This window comes from Parasteatoda tepidariorum, chromosome 2 (assembly GCF_043381705.1).
Source record: "Parasteatoda tepidariorum isolate YZ-2023 chromosome 2, CAS_Ptep_4.0, whole genome shotgun sequence".
In the NCBI taxonomy this organism is placed as follows: domain Eukaryota; kingdom Metazoa; phylum Arthropoda; class Arachnida; order Araneae; family Theridiidae; genus Parasteatoda; species Parasteatoda tepidariorum.
Genome location: NC_092205.1, coordinates 30796421 through 30813138, shown reverse-complemented (window position 1 = coordinate 30813138; position 16718 = coordinate 30796421). Strand labels below are relative to the sequence as shown.

The 16718-nt window shown below is 28.5% G+C and overlaps 1 protein-coding gene across 2 annotated transcripts in view; it reads left to right on the top strand.

Annotated features, from left to right (window-relative positions):
- The first annotated feature begins 2013 nt into the window (after window positions 1–2013).
- The window catches only part of LOC107454965 (uncharacterized), a 53201-nt gene continuing 38496 nt past the window's right edge, over window positions 2014–16718 (top strand). The window contains exon 1 of one of the 2 annotated variants that reach the window (XM_016072337.3): window positions 2014–3376. In XM_016072337.3, coding sequence (XP_015927823.2) covers window positions 3198–3376 — 179 coding nt within the window. In that variant the 5' untranslated portion in view covers window positions 2014–3197. The remainder of the gene's footprint in view (window positions 3377–16718) is intronic. The other variant, XM_021147498.3, reaches the window with a different exon arrangement.

Below are 16718 nucleotides of genomic sequence, written 5' to 3'. Positions count from 1 at the left end.
AAGTGGCGTCAAATTTTTTGTTCTTAATTTGTTTGAAATTAAATAAATAAATAAAAATTAAATAATAAATCTGCTTGCAAGATTTAAAAAAAAATCATGTATGGAATTTTATAAAAATTATTTTTTTATTCTTTTGAAACATAATTCGACAGCATAAATTTATAAAAATGCACACTGTTTTTTGTTACAACCCACGTGTGGTTGAAATTTACTACATGTGTATTGCTAATTTAATTTCGGCTCTACGTAAGATTTTTTTAACACTTTTATTTATATTTTTTTATAATTAAATGGGAAAAATAGATTTTTGAATATACAATAAAGAAGTCATTTAAAGCTCATTTCCTTAAAAGGCCTGTCAATGCAAAAAGTGTCAAGTTTCATTCTTTTAGAACAAGTCTCAGTTCGGATGTTTGTTTTTAATTGTTTAATTAAAAACGAACAGAAGAACAATGGATACTTTCGCAGGCATCCATATTAAATATTTATGAGACCTCAAAAACGTTTAGTTCTTATTAAAAAATTACTATTCTCACATCTAAGATTAATAATTGTGGTTTTTTTTTAAAATTTGCAATGTTTCGACGTTTATGAGCTTTTAGGACGGAAACAGAAAAATAATTTATAAAAATTTTGCAAAAATATCAATAATTAAGTATCTTTTAAAATTGATATAATTTAATATGCTATTTGGTGGCTCAAGGGACAGCACGTTCGCCTTCCAATGAGTTGAACCGGGTTCGAATCCCAGCGATTGTTCGTCGGTACGAAGTCAGCGCCGACCTCAGTGCTGACTCAAAATATCCTCATTGGTAGATGGATCATAAGTTAGAGTCCCTAGTTGGGCTAAGCGTGGGAGTTTTTCATGGTTTTCTTCTCCATGTAACTCAAATCATGTTATCATGTCAAACCATGTTATCTCCATCGAAAAAGTCCTCCCAAAGCAGAGTTTACCCATTACTTTCCAGGAGTTCCCTTATCTTCTGGATTGGGTTCAAAATTACAAGGCTATGGAGTTGAACATTAGGAGTCGTAAACCCAAAAAATTGGGTCGGCTGTTCATCGACAGTTATGAAATAAAATGTGCTATTTGAACAAAGAGGTTGTTAAAACGCTTCGTCATTTGTACGCTTTCAACTTGAAGACGGAGAAAATATTTGTAGTAATTGAGAACAATTTTCAGAGTGATTCATAATTGCTATTTTAATCATCATATAAAATTTTCATTGCTTGATACACTCTTGCAAATAAAAACTGACCAAAAGGTCCACTTTGCTACACAACGTTTTGACATTTTAGCGCTTTCCTGGCGATGACGAAAATATAATTCAGTATATTTAGCAGAAATATTTATAAGTTTGATCTTAAATATCATTTAAAAATGTTATTGTTTGAATATGCTCTTTGAATACTAAGGTTAATAAAATCTTATACAACATTAGTACGCTTTCAACATAAAGACGGAGAAAATATTTGTCGTATTATGAATAATTTTCAGAATTATTCATGCTTGTCATTTTAATCATCATATAAATTTGCATCTATTTAAAGAAAACTGACTCAAAGGTTGTTAAAATGTTTGTCACACAGCGTTTGACTTTTAGCGCTTTCACAGCGAAGACAGAGAAGTAATTCAACATGTTTTGAAGAAATATAATTATTATTTTAAGTATCATATATAACTGGTATTATTTTGTCTGCTCTTTGAACACTAAGGTTATTAATATCTTTATTCGACAACATTTCGACATTTGTGACCTTTCAATACGAAGACGAAGAAAATATTAGTCTTAACTAAGAATAACATTTCTGAATTATTCGTAATTTTAATCATCTTAAAAAAAATTGTATTTGTTTAAAATACTCTCTCAAAAAGAAAACTGACCCAAAGGTTGTTAAAATCTTTGTCACACAACGTTTCGACATTTGTGCGCTTTCATCGTGAAGACGGAGAAAAAGCATTTGTGTCTTGCTATTTCCCACAACCGCAGTGCCAAATCTGAATTTAGACCCAGAGCTCGAGATACCAGTGCTGGCCAAGGACAACTAACTCTTCTCTCTTCCTCTTCTGTGACTTCTTTTGCAACGGGAGTAACACGAAAGGAGAACCTGGAGAATATTTTACGGTAAAACGTTGCCGCAGGATATTCAACTGCCTCTCATTAAGCTTGGTGACGAATTTCGATTTATCAAGATCTGGAGCAGAACGATTTTTTCCATCCTCACTTTTAATTTCCTGGCGAGATTCTTCTTTTTGATTGTTTTCTTCGTCGACTCCGTTCTTATTGAAAGGAATGTTGATTACGTGGATGATTTTTAATTGACATTGTTTACACAGGTCGTTTTGGAGATTGACTTAGTGATGTTTGACTTTTGATATTTTGAAAGAATTGCAAACTGGCACTTTTGTCTTCCGATGTGATACTATGATTGCTTTATGGATTGTACATCAAAAATTTAATTTCGAAATACCGTTCGAAATTTGAATTTTAAAACGAGAGTGCTACTACTGCTAAACTATTTGTGTATCAAAAATAAATTTCACCGATGACATTTTGGATAATAACACGAGAATAGCTCTTATTAAATTTTGTGCAGACTATTTTTTTTTTCTTTCCAGAAAGGAAATCCTCGGTTTAAATTTAATGCAGAATATTTAAATGCTAGGAAATTAAGAAGAAAATAATGTGACTTTAATTGGAATATTTCTATTATTTTTAACGTGCTGCCAAAAAAGTGACTTCTGATTTTTAACTTTTAATACCATGAAAATGAAGCGAGAAGCAAAAGGTGAAAAACTTTATCAAAAACAAAGATTGAAAATAAATGTATCGAGTTGGGAAAGATCATTTAATAATAAAAACAATTAATTGAGAACTTCATAAATAACAGGAAAAATGTGTTTAGGTACGGTGATAAATACCTAGCACATAAACATACAGAACAAAAGACTCCTGTAAAGGAATAAAAATCCTATCACAATTCAGAGAACATTTCTAATTGTGGTGTTACCAAATCTAAGCTGCTAATAAAATAATATTTTTTATAATAATTTACCAAATATAAAATATAGTTCAGCTTTAAAAGGATCAAAAAGAAAGGCGGTTAGTTAGGGTAGAACGACGGAATCGAAGAAAATTGAGGAGCAGTCCCAGAGTGCCGGAGAAGAAGCAGAAGACGAGTCATCCTCGGACGCGATGACAGTGAGTTATCAATATGATGTGGCTTCTTCGGCCTCTGGGGGCTTTATTCGTCTGCTCTTTAGATGGAGGGGTAGTGTTTGGAAAGTGGTATACAGGGAAATGTTCATATTTACCATGTGCTACATACTTCTAACCATTCTTTACCAGTTTGTACTTGCGGATTCTCAGAAATGGTAAGTTTAAACTCATTGCACGCATTAATTCTGTTCATTATTCGAATAATTGTTATTTGAGCTGCATAAAATTCTTCTTGATTTTACATATATTGTTCCAAAATACATAATTCATAAAGTGTAATGAAATGTATAATATTAGAAGCTTAAACGTGAAAAACATAATTTGTATCATACACATTCATTTATTATTTCAATCTTTGCATAAACCATATACATATTATTAGTTTTATATGAATGCGTATACTCACCACAATGTCATGATACTAAAATTTTTAAACGATTTGCAACTAATTAGTTCTAACTATGGGAAAAATTTATGTATGGGGCTACAAGACGCTACGTAAAGGAATTTAAGACAACGTCAGGGATTAGTCTTATGAAAACTATTCTGAAAACCAGAAATCCCGTGTTTATTCTATTGGTAACATTCCTGAAAAGACATTTTTAGAATATATGTAAAATTTAATGCGAAAGGTATTTATCAAACAAAATTAAATTATTATCTTAACTAATACTATCTTTCAGAAATTGTAAATTATATTATGACATTTAGCATGCTCCAAAGATAAAGTTTCAATTGTTTCGAAATAATTTCTGTAAAATGGTATCAGAAAAATTATTTTATTACACTGTAAAAAAGTTACAAAATTACCACAAATGCCGATCGATTTGAGTATGCAATGTTACCAACTTTTACATTTTTTTATTATTATTATTATTCGTCATTCATTAATTTAATCGCAGTCAAGACTTCCAAAGCTGTTGTGACCGAAAGCCCATTAGTTGTTTCGGATCATAATATTGAACCAGAATAATATCGTTCAAATTTGCAGAAACCTTAAAAAAGGTGACAATTTTAAAAACCTTGTTTTGAAATTTAATTCTCCTAAAACTAGATAACACGAAACTATGTTTCAAGTAAAACAGTGATAGCATTCAGTTTAATTAGTTATTTAGGTTTCTGAAAATTTATACGGGTTTATGGTTCTACGTAGAGTCGATTTTCCTTAGAGTAGAGCAGAAATGTCAAACTCGATTCCTTGTGAGGACTAAATTAATTAATGTTGATTACACCGAGGATAAATTGCAAAAGAAAAAAAAAAGAACTGCGAAAATATTATTTAAAAATAAATTTTTTAATTTCTCAATCATTTTTCATCAATTTGATTAATTTTATTATTAAAAACTTCTGTATTATAAAATCATCTCATCACTAATTTTAATAACATCGTATAAATTTTTTCATCGGAATTTTTTTGATTTCTGGATAATAATAATTATATAATACCGTTTAACTAACAGTTAATTCAGTATCTAATTTTTAAAAAAATATTAAATGAATATTTTATATTTAATTTAGTAACCATTTAATGATTTAATTAATAAATTAGAATAAGCAGATTGAAAATTGCCTGCTCTAGTGGGACGGTAACATCCAAATAATATAAACTAAAAAATTAAGCAAAAGAATAATCGTTTGCGTTTTAGTTCTACTAGATGAACCATTTTATCAGAGACTGAAATGTCATAAGTGAGTTGTTCTTCTTTTTCGCATATTTTATTCTTATTCTGTTTTTATTTGATTTGCATAACTTGGAAAAATATTTTTTTATTAGTTTTTTATTTTATACTGAATATATTTTAAAACTTTTAATTCGATTTGTTGTTTTACTGTCATGCCATTAAACTGCTTTTCAAAACATTGTAAATAGAACATACCTTATCATTTTCATACTCAATTATTTAATTTATTATAATCAGTGAGAAAAAAAATCTATTCCTATCAGTCTTTGAAACTTTTTGTTAGGATACTGTTTTACAAAATCATCATTTATATAATTTATGAAAACTATTCTAATGAGAATTTAATTAGATATTCGAACAGTTTTATTAACATACGAAAGTTTTTTATACGAACAAACAATTATTTAATGTCTTAAATTTAATGTTATAGCCATTTTAATGAAGGTTGAAAAATTTAAAATCTTGTTTCGAACTAATAGAATAATAACTACCTGATATTTATCAGCTTCAAATACTGCAAATGAAAATTTTAACTTTTGCATTACAGAAGTTTAATTGTTTTTATTTAAGCAAGACAGCGTATTACTTTACTCAAACGTTACTATATCATTTTAACCTTTTTATTCCCTATTTATGAACACAGGCCATAAAAGCACAATGTAATTGAAACATTAAGGGTATTATTACTAGTATTCATGTATAAAAAAAATTTGTAAAGCGAGCCTTTCAAATTCCTCCCAACTTACAAACTATAAAAAATATAGCTGTGCAATCAATATAATGTAGGAAATGAATATGCTTTTATTTCTTAAGTAAAATTTAATTTGAAAAAAAAAGTTGAAAAATGATTGTAAATTTCAAATTCAAATCATGAATCAAAATATTGTGCAAATTCTAAAATATTATTCATTAATTTTTATATAAAATTATTGCTTTTAAACTCAATATGATAATTTGTTGATCACGAAGAGTAGTTTAATTTAAAAAAGCATCTGTAATTTCATATTAAAAAACCTGCAATTTAATTTCACCTGCAAGTGATGTAGTATGGGTATCTCGCAGTGTTGGACAAAAATGTAATCGATTACATTTTTCGATTACAGTAATCAATTACTTGTAATCATGATTACAAGATAACATAATTTTGATTACAACTGTAATCGTGATTACAATAGTCTACTACAGTAATAAATTACTTTTAATCGTGACCACAATTTTTTTTAAAATTTTGATTACAGCTGTAATCATGATTACAATATTGACTACAGCAATCAATTATTTATAATCTTGATTACAGCTGTGATCAAAATTTTGATTACAACTGTAATCATGATTTTCAATAATAGCGATTACAAGTAATCACAACAAAAACGATTACGAGTAATTATTATTACAAGTAATCAAAATATCTGATTGCAGGCATTCATGATTACATGTAATCTTGATTGCAAGTAATTGTGATTACTTGTAATCATATTACACAATTACAAGTAATTACAATTGTATACTATAAGCAAACACATTATGCAAGTATGTATGGGGATTCATATTTTTATGTACATAGAATGTACGCCAGCATGTACGTACAATTTGTGATTCGTATATATACATATACAATGATTGCGCAAACTTTGTTTGTAAGTACAATATACATAATACAATACGCATATGCTTAGTACACATAATTATGCATTTTATGATACATGTACGCATGCATGTTAGTTTGTATGCGAATGCAATGTTTTGTATGTTTGTACACATAGACAACTTATGTATGAACTTACGTGAAAAAAATTTCCATACGTATACATGCATTTATGTACGTAAGTACATACATTATATAAATTTGCAATAATGGCACGTATATACAATGTACTCATGTAAATACACTGTACGTATTTACGTACAATATGTAAGAATGTTGTTCATTGGTACACTATATGTACATAGTTGTGTAAAATGAATGCATGCATGTACATTTACATGTACATAGATATATGGTTTGTACATGCAACATATGTACTTATATAACTATATACTTTGTTAATATACATGCACATGTAATGAATGGATGCACAAAAATGGTTGGATGTACAATGTACGTATGTACATACAACGTATACATAAACGTAATTACATTTAATGTATGAATACATGCGCACATTTAAATATATGTATTTACAATGTACACATACATTGTGCATGCATTAAAAAAATTATTACAGTAAAGCTATTAACGTTCGTTTTAAAATTTATTCTAAGACATGTAAAACTCAATCTCTTATTTTTTGGATAGCAAACGATAATCTTTTTTTTAAAATTCCTAAATATTATTTCCACATAGAAAAATTAACCGTTTTTTTTCTCATCTAAAAATTTCCATGAACTATGTATTATGTAATAACAAAATAAATTCGTAGCGTCAAACATTAAGAAAATACCTGAAAATTATGTATTCAAAAAATTTTAAAATGATATAGAACAATTAAAGCTGAAAACTGAACTTAAATATCGTTTGATATTGTTATTTAGCTTGTTTGAGTCGTTATCAGTTAACTTATATTTTATTCATTGCTTTGTACATAAATTTAGACATAAATGTATTCTACATAATGTATGTAAGTATGTACAATGCATGTACATACATTCATACATAGTACGTATGAATATGCATAGATGGAGCATACATGTGTGGATACATTTATTGGACAAATATACATTGTACATATTGCATGTATTGGGATAACATGTATGTGCACATGCAAAATTTGTACGAAAGATTTATGTCCGATATATGTACAAAGCAGTGAATATATATACATATATGTACAATACATGTACAATGCATGTACACACATATGTACATTATAAGAACATTTTATGCATATTATATCATATGTACATTTTGTGAATGTACATCTGTACACTATATGTATATACATCTGTGCAATATATGCATGTCAAATGTGAAGTCTAAAAGAGAAACTTGATCAGCAGACAGACTTTAAAGTGCTTTTTCTCATAGATGATAATTTTGTGTTTTAATCTTAACTAAATCCCTAAGGAATTTTTCCTATTTAGGATAAGGCTTTGAAATAAACTTTTTTATCTTAAGTATTATGCAATTATTTAAACTGTGCATGGAATAAGTACTTTATGAGGTATTATAATTTTTACAGCATGTTATATATACCTAACAGGAATTTCTAACCTTTTTTTTCTACTTTTTATAAAATAATCTATAAAAAATGTTCGAATTGATATATTAACAAATGAATGCACAAAATTGTTAACATGAGAATTGTAATCTCTAATAAAAATTTTTTTGAAAATATGTTAAAATAAAAAAGCCTTAACAGTCTAAAAATTTTGAATTTTTTTCAATTTCTTTTAAATTTTTAAAAAATTAAACAGTTTAACTACTTTTTTAAGATAAATTATTGATTATAAGTTAAAAGAGCTTGCAAAGCATCCACAAAACGAAGGATTATACTTTTATGTCAAAAAAATGTTGCAAGGGTATTGTGACCCCTTAATCAACTAAATTATTTTTTTAGCTTTAAAATAATTTTTTCGTGGAAAAGAATTATTTGATTTGCTATCAGGAAACGGTGTTAAAGTTTGATTCCTATAATAATTATTAATATGATTTCTTAATATTTATAATTATATGTTAATACATCCTCTAAAGTGATAAAAGAGCACTACTAATGCGTTTATAAGATAGCAGAAAATGACTTTTTTCAATTAAATGAGTAATTTTTTCATTAATTAGGGGGGGGGGGGCTATTGCTTCACAATAATTTTTATTCTTTAGTATAAAACAGTTTAACCTATGAAAGTTGAAATTATTCACTTAAAATATACGTACTATAAATAATTCTGTTTGCTTACGCTTGTGCCCTACTCCCAATACTCATTTCCGTAAATTAAATGTTTATTTTGAGTAAATTTGACTGATAAACAGTATTAAATATCACATATGATACCATTTCTCTTATGGTTTTATTTTGATCTATCGGTAGACATTAAATAATTTTGCTAAGTAATCATTTTTTTAAATAACGTTTAAAATTAAAGGTATATTGTTGTATCAAAATTGGTGAATTCGCAACCGTAATTTAATATTTTCGTAAAATACTATTTGTGCACGCATCACATTGTGCATGAAGCTGATCGTTAAATTCTAAATCATCTAATGAATCTCGTTAACTGCAATTTATAATAGCATGTAATGACATGTTAATGTAATTGACACCAAAAAATAATAATAAAAAGTTGAATAAGTTTAGACACTGATTCAAATAAGTTCATCTTAAAATGCAGCGTCCTAAGGTAGTATCTTGAAATTAGTTATAAAAAGTAAACATGTCTTTTAGTTTTAACCTCTTAATTGGTTAATAAGTTTAAAAGCCGTTTCAATAATATTAATCTCAAAGTGTAGCGTAATAAAAGAAAATATTATAGTCCTCCATGATCTTTCATTTAAAAATTAAATTAACTATCTAAACCTCTTTTACAAATTAAGTTTTAAGTGTTTTAGATTAATGATGTCGTAAAATTTCATCTGGTGAAGTAAAATGCATATGCCTTTTAGAATGGTCATAGATCAACTGATGGCCTTATAGATATGGCTTTTATGTTTTTGTAGACTCCTAAACCATCCGACCGAAAGCCATAAAATTCGGTATATAGGTAGTTCGAAGCACGAGGAAGGTCATCTAGCCGTTCTAGCGGGATGAGCGAATAACGAAATGAAATTTTCCGATTGGTTAAGCGTTAGACATAGTATCAAATTTCACAATGGACGATTCAATTCTGCAAATATTTAAAAAAATAGCATTAGGGATATTTGCTTGCTTATAGCTCTATTTGATCAAAAAAAGTTTATTGAATGTACTTTAATATTTAGTAATTTTTTATTCGCTATGTTAGTTAAATTCAATGGACAACACGACAGTGGTAGCATTCGCGGACTACGACACCAAATTAATATTTCTAGAGTTATCTGATATCACGTGTTTATTTTATTTAGAATATTTATTTTAAAATGTGTTTCTGTAAAAGTAAATAAAAGAAACAAATGATGTACTAAAAAGCAAAATTAATAGAATGAAGGTAATTATTTGTTTAGAGAAACCGAAAAAATGTTGTTGTTGTTTCTAATCCCCAAGAGGTCTATCCCAATTAGACCAATTCCATAAGTCCAAAAAACCGAAAAAATTCTCTGTATTGTTCTTGACGACAATGATAATTAATGCTGGTAATATGTATTTTATTTTATTTTATAAGAGACGTTAAACAACAGACCGAATTCTGAGTATAAGACTATTAATGTTTAACTCCGTAGCCCTGTAATTTTGAGCCTTATCCAGAAGACAAGGGAGCATCTGGATCAAGCATTGGAGCAAAACAGCTTTCGCGGAAGACTTTTTTGATGCAACCAACTCGCATTTGCGTTACATGGGGAGGAATATCACGAAAGCCTTCCACTGTTAGCCCAACTGCAAGGTATTCTAACCCATGATCCTTCTACCACTGAGGATATTTAACAATCGGGGCGAGCCGGGAGCAGAATCCGCTTTAACCAAGCATTGGTGGGATTCCAAATTGGGTCACCTCACTGGGTGGCAAATGCTCTATTTCCTGAGAATACTCTGAGATTTTAATGAAATTTTTATCTAGAAGAAGTTCACACGTTTTATAAAATAAAATGAGAAGTATTTTCAATAGATTTTGATATCTTACCTTTATAATGTGTGGCATGAAATAGGAAGTTAGGTTTAACAATATATACTTATTAATTAGTAAAAAAATAAATTAGTATAAAAATTAATAGAAAAATAAATACTTATTAATTAGTAATAGACAATAGCAATTATTTCCAATTAGTGATTTAATAAAATTATTAATTAACAATTAGTGATTACAAAAATATAAAAAAATTATTGATTTTATAGAAGATAGAAAGGAATTTTTGATTTGACAAATAAATAAATAAAAAAAACACTGAGGCAGTGCAGGTGAAACTCCTATTGCATTTATCTCCTATTGCATCCTATTTCAATTTAAAAACTATGAATTTTTAGTTTTAATTCCTCGTCGACTGTTAGACTAATTTATTTCATATTTTAGATTTTGTCATTTAGAACTATGTGGTTTATCCTCTTACTGTTTATTATATCACATGCTATTACAATTATCTAAATTGAAATTATTCATAAGTTTTCAAACATTTTTCATAAATATGTTCATTAATCGGTAAAATATATTCAGTAATTATACTTAAGCAATATTGTTTTTTTAAAAAAAAACAATTTGGTACTTACTCTTAGGCATTCTAAAAATTTGAAGTGAAACAGAATGAATAAAGCAAATGTAATTTTCATTTAATGTACGATTTGTTTCTAACTATAAATGAGAAAGTAAGGATGGTGTCCTAATTTTTCATTGTTGTCGGTACATTTTATTGGGTGGAAAATCGCATGGTAGAATCCAGTTTCCCCATATTAAATTCCATATTTATTTGGTTGTCATGAGCATAAAAATTACTATAAGCTGTGAAGATCGCGATCGCAACGCTCGAGTACGCCGTCTAGCGGGAGCCTGTAAATATCAGACATTAATTTATCACGTTTTCATTTAGTTCCATCAAAGTCATTGACTGAATCAGACGCCATTTTTTAGCAGCAAATAAGAAACAAAATTTCCCTAAGGAAAAGGCCGAAGAACTTGAAAAAAATCTCCAGAATATTAGTAAATCTTTCAGGAACAGAACACGCCAAACATTTGAAGAAAAATTCCTCAATAATTTTTAATTTCTATTATCAACAAACTTGCAACTGATGACTTCCGATTTCGGATACTGTTACAGATGTGTGTATTAAGGTAAAATGCATTTCTTCTGTCTTCAATTCATTACGAATTAAAGTGAAGTCAACATTGCTTTCGTCATTCCAGTGAATAAATATGAATTCAGAACATACAGAATTGTAATAGTTATAGCATATTCTTCTTCGTTATAGAATAGTATATATTTCTGTATCCATATAATTCGGAAAACAACAATAAAAAATTATCCAAGTTACTTGAAATAGTGCCATTTGTGCTGATTCTTAATTAATTTAAATCGTTTTCTTGGTAAGTTTTTTTTAATTTTGAAAGAATAAGTTCAACTAGAATTCAGCTATTCTGTTTTTAGCTACATATTCAAATTCATATCAATTATAAAATTTTGCTGTGTAGTATGTTATCTAAAAGTAATGAAGGTATAAACTATGTATCTATTATTTGAGAATAAAGTTTTCAAACAAGGAACTTATCATTTTGGAATTCTCCGGGAATCATAAATCAGGTAAGTGCAATGATTTTTACAATAAAAAATTTGCTTGTAAATATTTTTTTTTCATTTGATGATGGTTCTCTACAGAATGGTTTTTTACGTCTGATTAAGAACTATAAGAATAATAAAAAAAGAAACAATATGAAAGTTTTTATTTCAATGTAAAGAATTCTTAAAATCTTTTTTTTATCCTAAGAATTCTTTATTTTCCGTTTTTTAGTTTATAATTTTTTGATAAAAATTGTTCTCAAAATACTTTTTTTGAAAAATTAAATGGTATAACATTATGTGTTTATGTATACTTCTTGTATATTCCAATGTTTGAAGTAATATGATTCAGAAAAGTATGGAATAAAAATTCGGTACTTACGTATTAACGCCACCGCCGCTACAGATTTGGCGGTTTTTAAGTGCCGCCAATCTACACTTAAAATTTTTGCGACAATTCATAAAATAAAACACTTTATTTAAAATCAAAATAGTCAATCGGATTTCGGTGGAAAATGAGCCGATATAGAGTTTAGCATAGATTCAAAACAATCATATCGCCATATGAACTCTGATAAATAAGATTCCAAATGAAATAACATTTCCAAAACGTACGTTTACCAAGATAAAGTTTTATGTTGTGGGAATTGGTACATTTTCGTTTTTTCGGTAAAATATTTCCCTCCTGAAAAAATAAAATTGCATCTTGTTTTGTTTTTGGCAAATCCCAAAGACGAATTTTCGTAGCACTAAAAATGGCGACAAAAAAGAATTGTTTTTTTGTTTTTGTTTCGTCAGCATTCTTTATTTTACGTTTCTTAGTTTCTAAATAATGATTTTTATTGAAACTTGAAATTTTTTGATAAAAATTGTTGTCAAAAAACTTTGTTTACAAAATTAAATTTCATAAAATTATGAGGCTTATGTATACTTTTTGTTCATTTTAATTTTTGAAGTAATATGATTCTTAAAACTATAGAATGTAAAGTTTAAATGGGCCTTTCATGTTATATCATTAAATTTAGTAATACTATTTCTCGGGCATTAGGTTTTAACTCTTATAAGAATATACATATTTTTTTCTGTTAATGTACAAATATTTTTCCGATGTGTTTTGGATATTCCTTCTCTAATAAAAAGAGATACCATTTTGTTTTCGTTTGCATAAGAAAGAATATCAAGTATTTTTCTTTTTTAAATTTAATTAGCCACAATAAAGAAGGAACGTTGCAATGCTACGTGCTACATTAACGACGTCTCTAGAGTAACTGAATGATTGTTCATATAGAAATCGCAGGTATTAGTCTCATACAACAACGCCCCCTATAGTTCGTTGCGATCGCGATGTTTTCCAGTATAATATTTTTGTATCCAGAATTTAACCTGTAACATTTATTGCTATATTTACTGCTATATTTATTGCTTTATTTTGATTGCTATAATTTAGAGTTAACTTAAATATTAAGTTCAACTTAAAGAATTGTTTCTTTATTATAATGTTAATCCTATTATATGACCTTATTACGTTACATTTTAAGATAAACTTGTTTCGGTGTCTTGAATTGGTGTTTGAACTTATTAACCATTTTACAATTATTAATTGTTATTACATTTATGTTATTTTAAATTACCTTTAAAGAGATTGGTTAAATGATTTAGAAATTAACGATCAGCTTCATGCACAATGTTGTGGCGTAACTACCACTATAAATATTAAATAACAATTCAGTAGTATATAAGACATGTTAACTCGATCCTATCTTGAGGTACCTTTTGATGAATGACATAATCGATAATTAATTCCCTTCAATGTGATGCATGCACAAAATTCAGAATTCCGTAAATACGATAAACTGAAAATTTTGTATTAACTGAGCATATCTCGATCCATTTAACCACATTTATAACTTTATTTAAAGTGCAATTTCATTGCTTATTTCCACACGGTCCAAAAATGCTATAAAAGTGACGTCTCTACCCGAAAGAGAAATCTTTATCTTCGAGATGAGGTCACAGGTGATACAACCTTGCCCACAGCACAACTTAGAGCATCTTTTTAGTTTACCCTAAGAAAAAACGAGAAAAGTTCACTTGTATTAGATTTAGAAGAATTGTAAAATAACTGTCACATTAAGTGTCTGATTTTTTCGACTGTCACTAATTGCAACGTTGTTTTCAGTAATCTTTCCAGATTTGTCCGTCGATTTCAGTGTAATAGCCATTACAAGTAATTACGATTGCAAGTAACCATGCTTTCCTGATTACACATAGTGATCATTAAATGTACTCTACATGTAATCATAATATATGATTTTGTTAGAATGAAATAGTTGAGAATTTAAAAATAGAATGTGATTGTTTGAATTATTTATTTCAAACTAGCTGCCTTCAACGCTGCCTTAAATATATTCTGTTTTGGGGACTGTTGAGAGATAAAATTATTACAACACTTCACCCTAAATACAACACTTCGAAATGATACTTTTGCCAACAACAACAATTTTCTATTTAGGGGCCGATTAAATATTAAATAAGCATATGTTTCGGCTTGATTGGCCTTCTCATCCTCGTCTTGCTAGCAAATAGTCAGCACTGCGGTAGGTGCGAGTCGGGTGCGGAATTCGTATAGTCCAGCCATCGATGGGATTCGAACTCGGCAGGGGTGAAAGCGAGACGGAAAAGAGGAAAGGCTGGTAGTAAAACCATTTCAGTTATAGCTAGTTTTGGGGAGAAGTTTACTTATTCTTTTTTTAAATTTTTCAACAATATCTACTTTATCTTGGAAAAGAAGCAGTTTTATATATATGCCAGAATTATAAAAGAAATCTTGATAGTTACAGATATTTCATTTTTTTCGAAAAAAATGCTGGAATGAAATGTTTTACGTACCAGGTTTTTCTCTTTTCCGTCTTGCTATATACGGGGTTTCACCCATGGAACTCGGATCACCTCATTGGAAAGCGAACGCTCTCCCCCCTGAGCCCCACAGCACCAAATAGCATGCCTATTAAATAATATCAATTTTAAAAGATACTTACCAGCCACAGCTAGGATTCCAATCTGGGTCGCTTACTGAACAAGCGCTCTATCCCCCGAGTCACCGCGGCTTTTACTTAAGCATTGCTCAAACCCCACCACCTCCTCCTTGTCAGAAAAAATAAAAAAATCTTTTGATCAAATTGTGCACTTATCATCCATTGTTATAGAAAATATTTATTACAATAAAATTTTGAACTTATTTTCTGTAGTTGCTTTAGCAATTAAAACGTTATTTTGCGAGACAATGAATTTTATTCAAAAGATTTTTCTTTTGTCAAAAGGAAACGAACTTTTACTGTTATAAATTTCTATCTTTAAGTTAAATCAATGCACACATCTAAACAGTTAATAATACATTTAAAAAAAAAAACCCAAGGAAAATAATAATGAATTTAATGCGCTGTTGAAGAACCAAAAGACAGCTAAACTAAATAAATGAGTATTTACGTTAAGAGGAATAAGAATAAGCATATTTATGTTTCAAATTACCTATGAACGGTTACACACAGTAATTCTTACATTTTTTATAATTTATGTCAGCTTGCATATTTGTTTCCCCTATGCGTTTTTTACTTACTCATTTAGACTAGAAGTTTAACGAGCTTTAATTAGATATTTTTTTATTCTCAAGATTTCCTCAACCTGAAATTTTTCGAAATATTTTTTTAAATATTACGTACCGTTACTGTTTTCAGGACAGTGCAAATTTGTAACAAACGCATATTGAAGAAAAAATACTTTTTTTCTCTTCAATATTTCATGCAAGCCACTCAACTTGGAGGGAAAAGATCATAAAATGACCCAAGAAATATTATCAATCTATAAGAAAAAACCCCGTGCCAAGAAGTCACCTAAAAGATTTAAAGTTTAATCTGTCACAATAGGCTTCAACCAGATTTGGGGAGAAGTGTAATCGATTGCATATATAGATTACAGTAATCAATTACTTTCTATTATAATTAAAACATTGATTACAGCTGTAACTGTGATTACAATAGTCGATTACAGTAATTAATTTCTTGTAATCGTGATTGCAACTTACCAAAATTTTGAATACAGCTGTAATCATGGTTACGCGTGATTACCTGTAATTGTGTAATTACTTGTAATCAAAATATTGGATTACAAGAAATTTCATCTGTACTTGTAATAATACTACATTGTATGTACATAATTATGCATATGCAATGCATGTACGCAAGTATGTTAGTTTGTATGTAAATGCAATGTTTTGTATGTCCGCAACAGACATAAATAGGTTGTATAAGAATATAATGAATATATTTATACATGCATTTATGTTAACAAGTACATACATTGTGTGAATGTACGGTAATGTCACATATGCATATACAATGTACGTATGTATATGCAATATATATGCAAGAATGTTGTTTATAGATACTCTTTTGTCAATATGTATATATGTATGGATGCATGCACGTT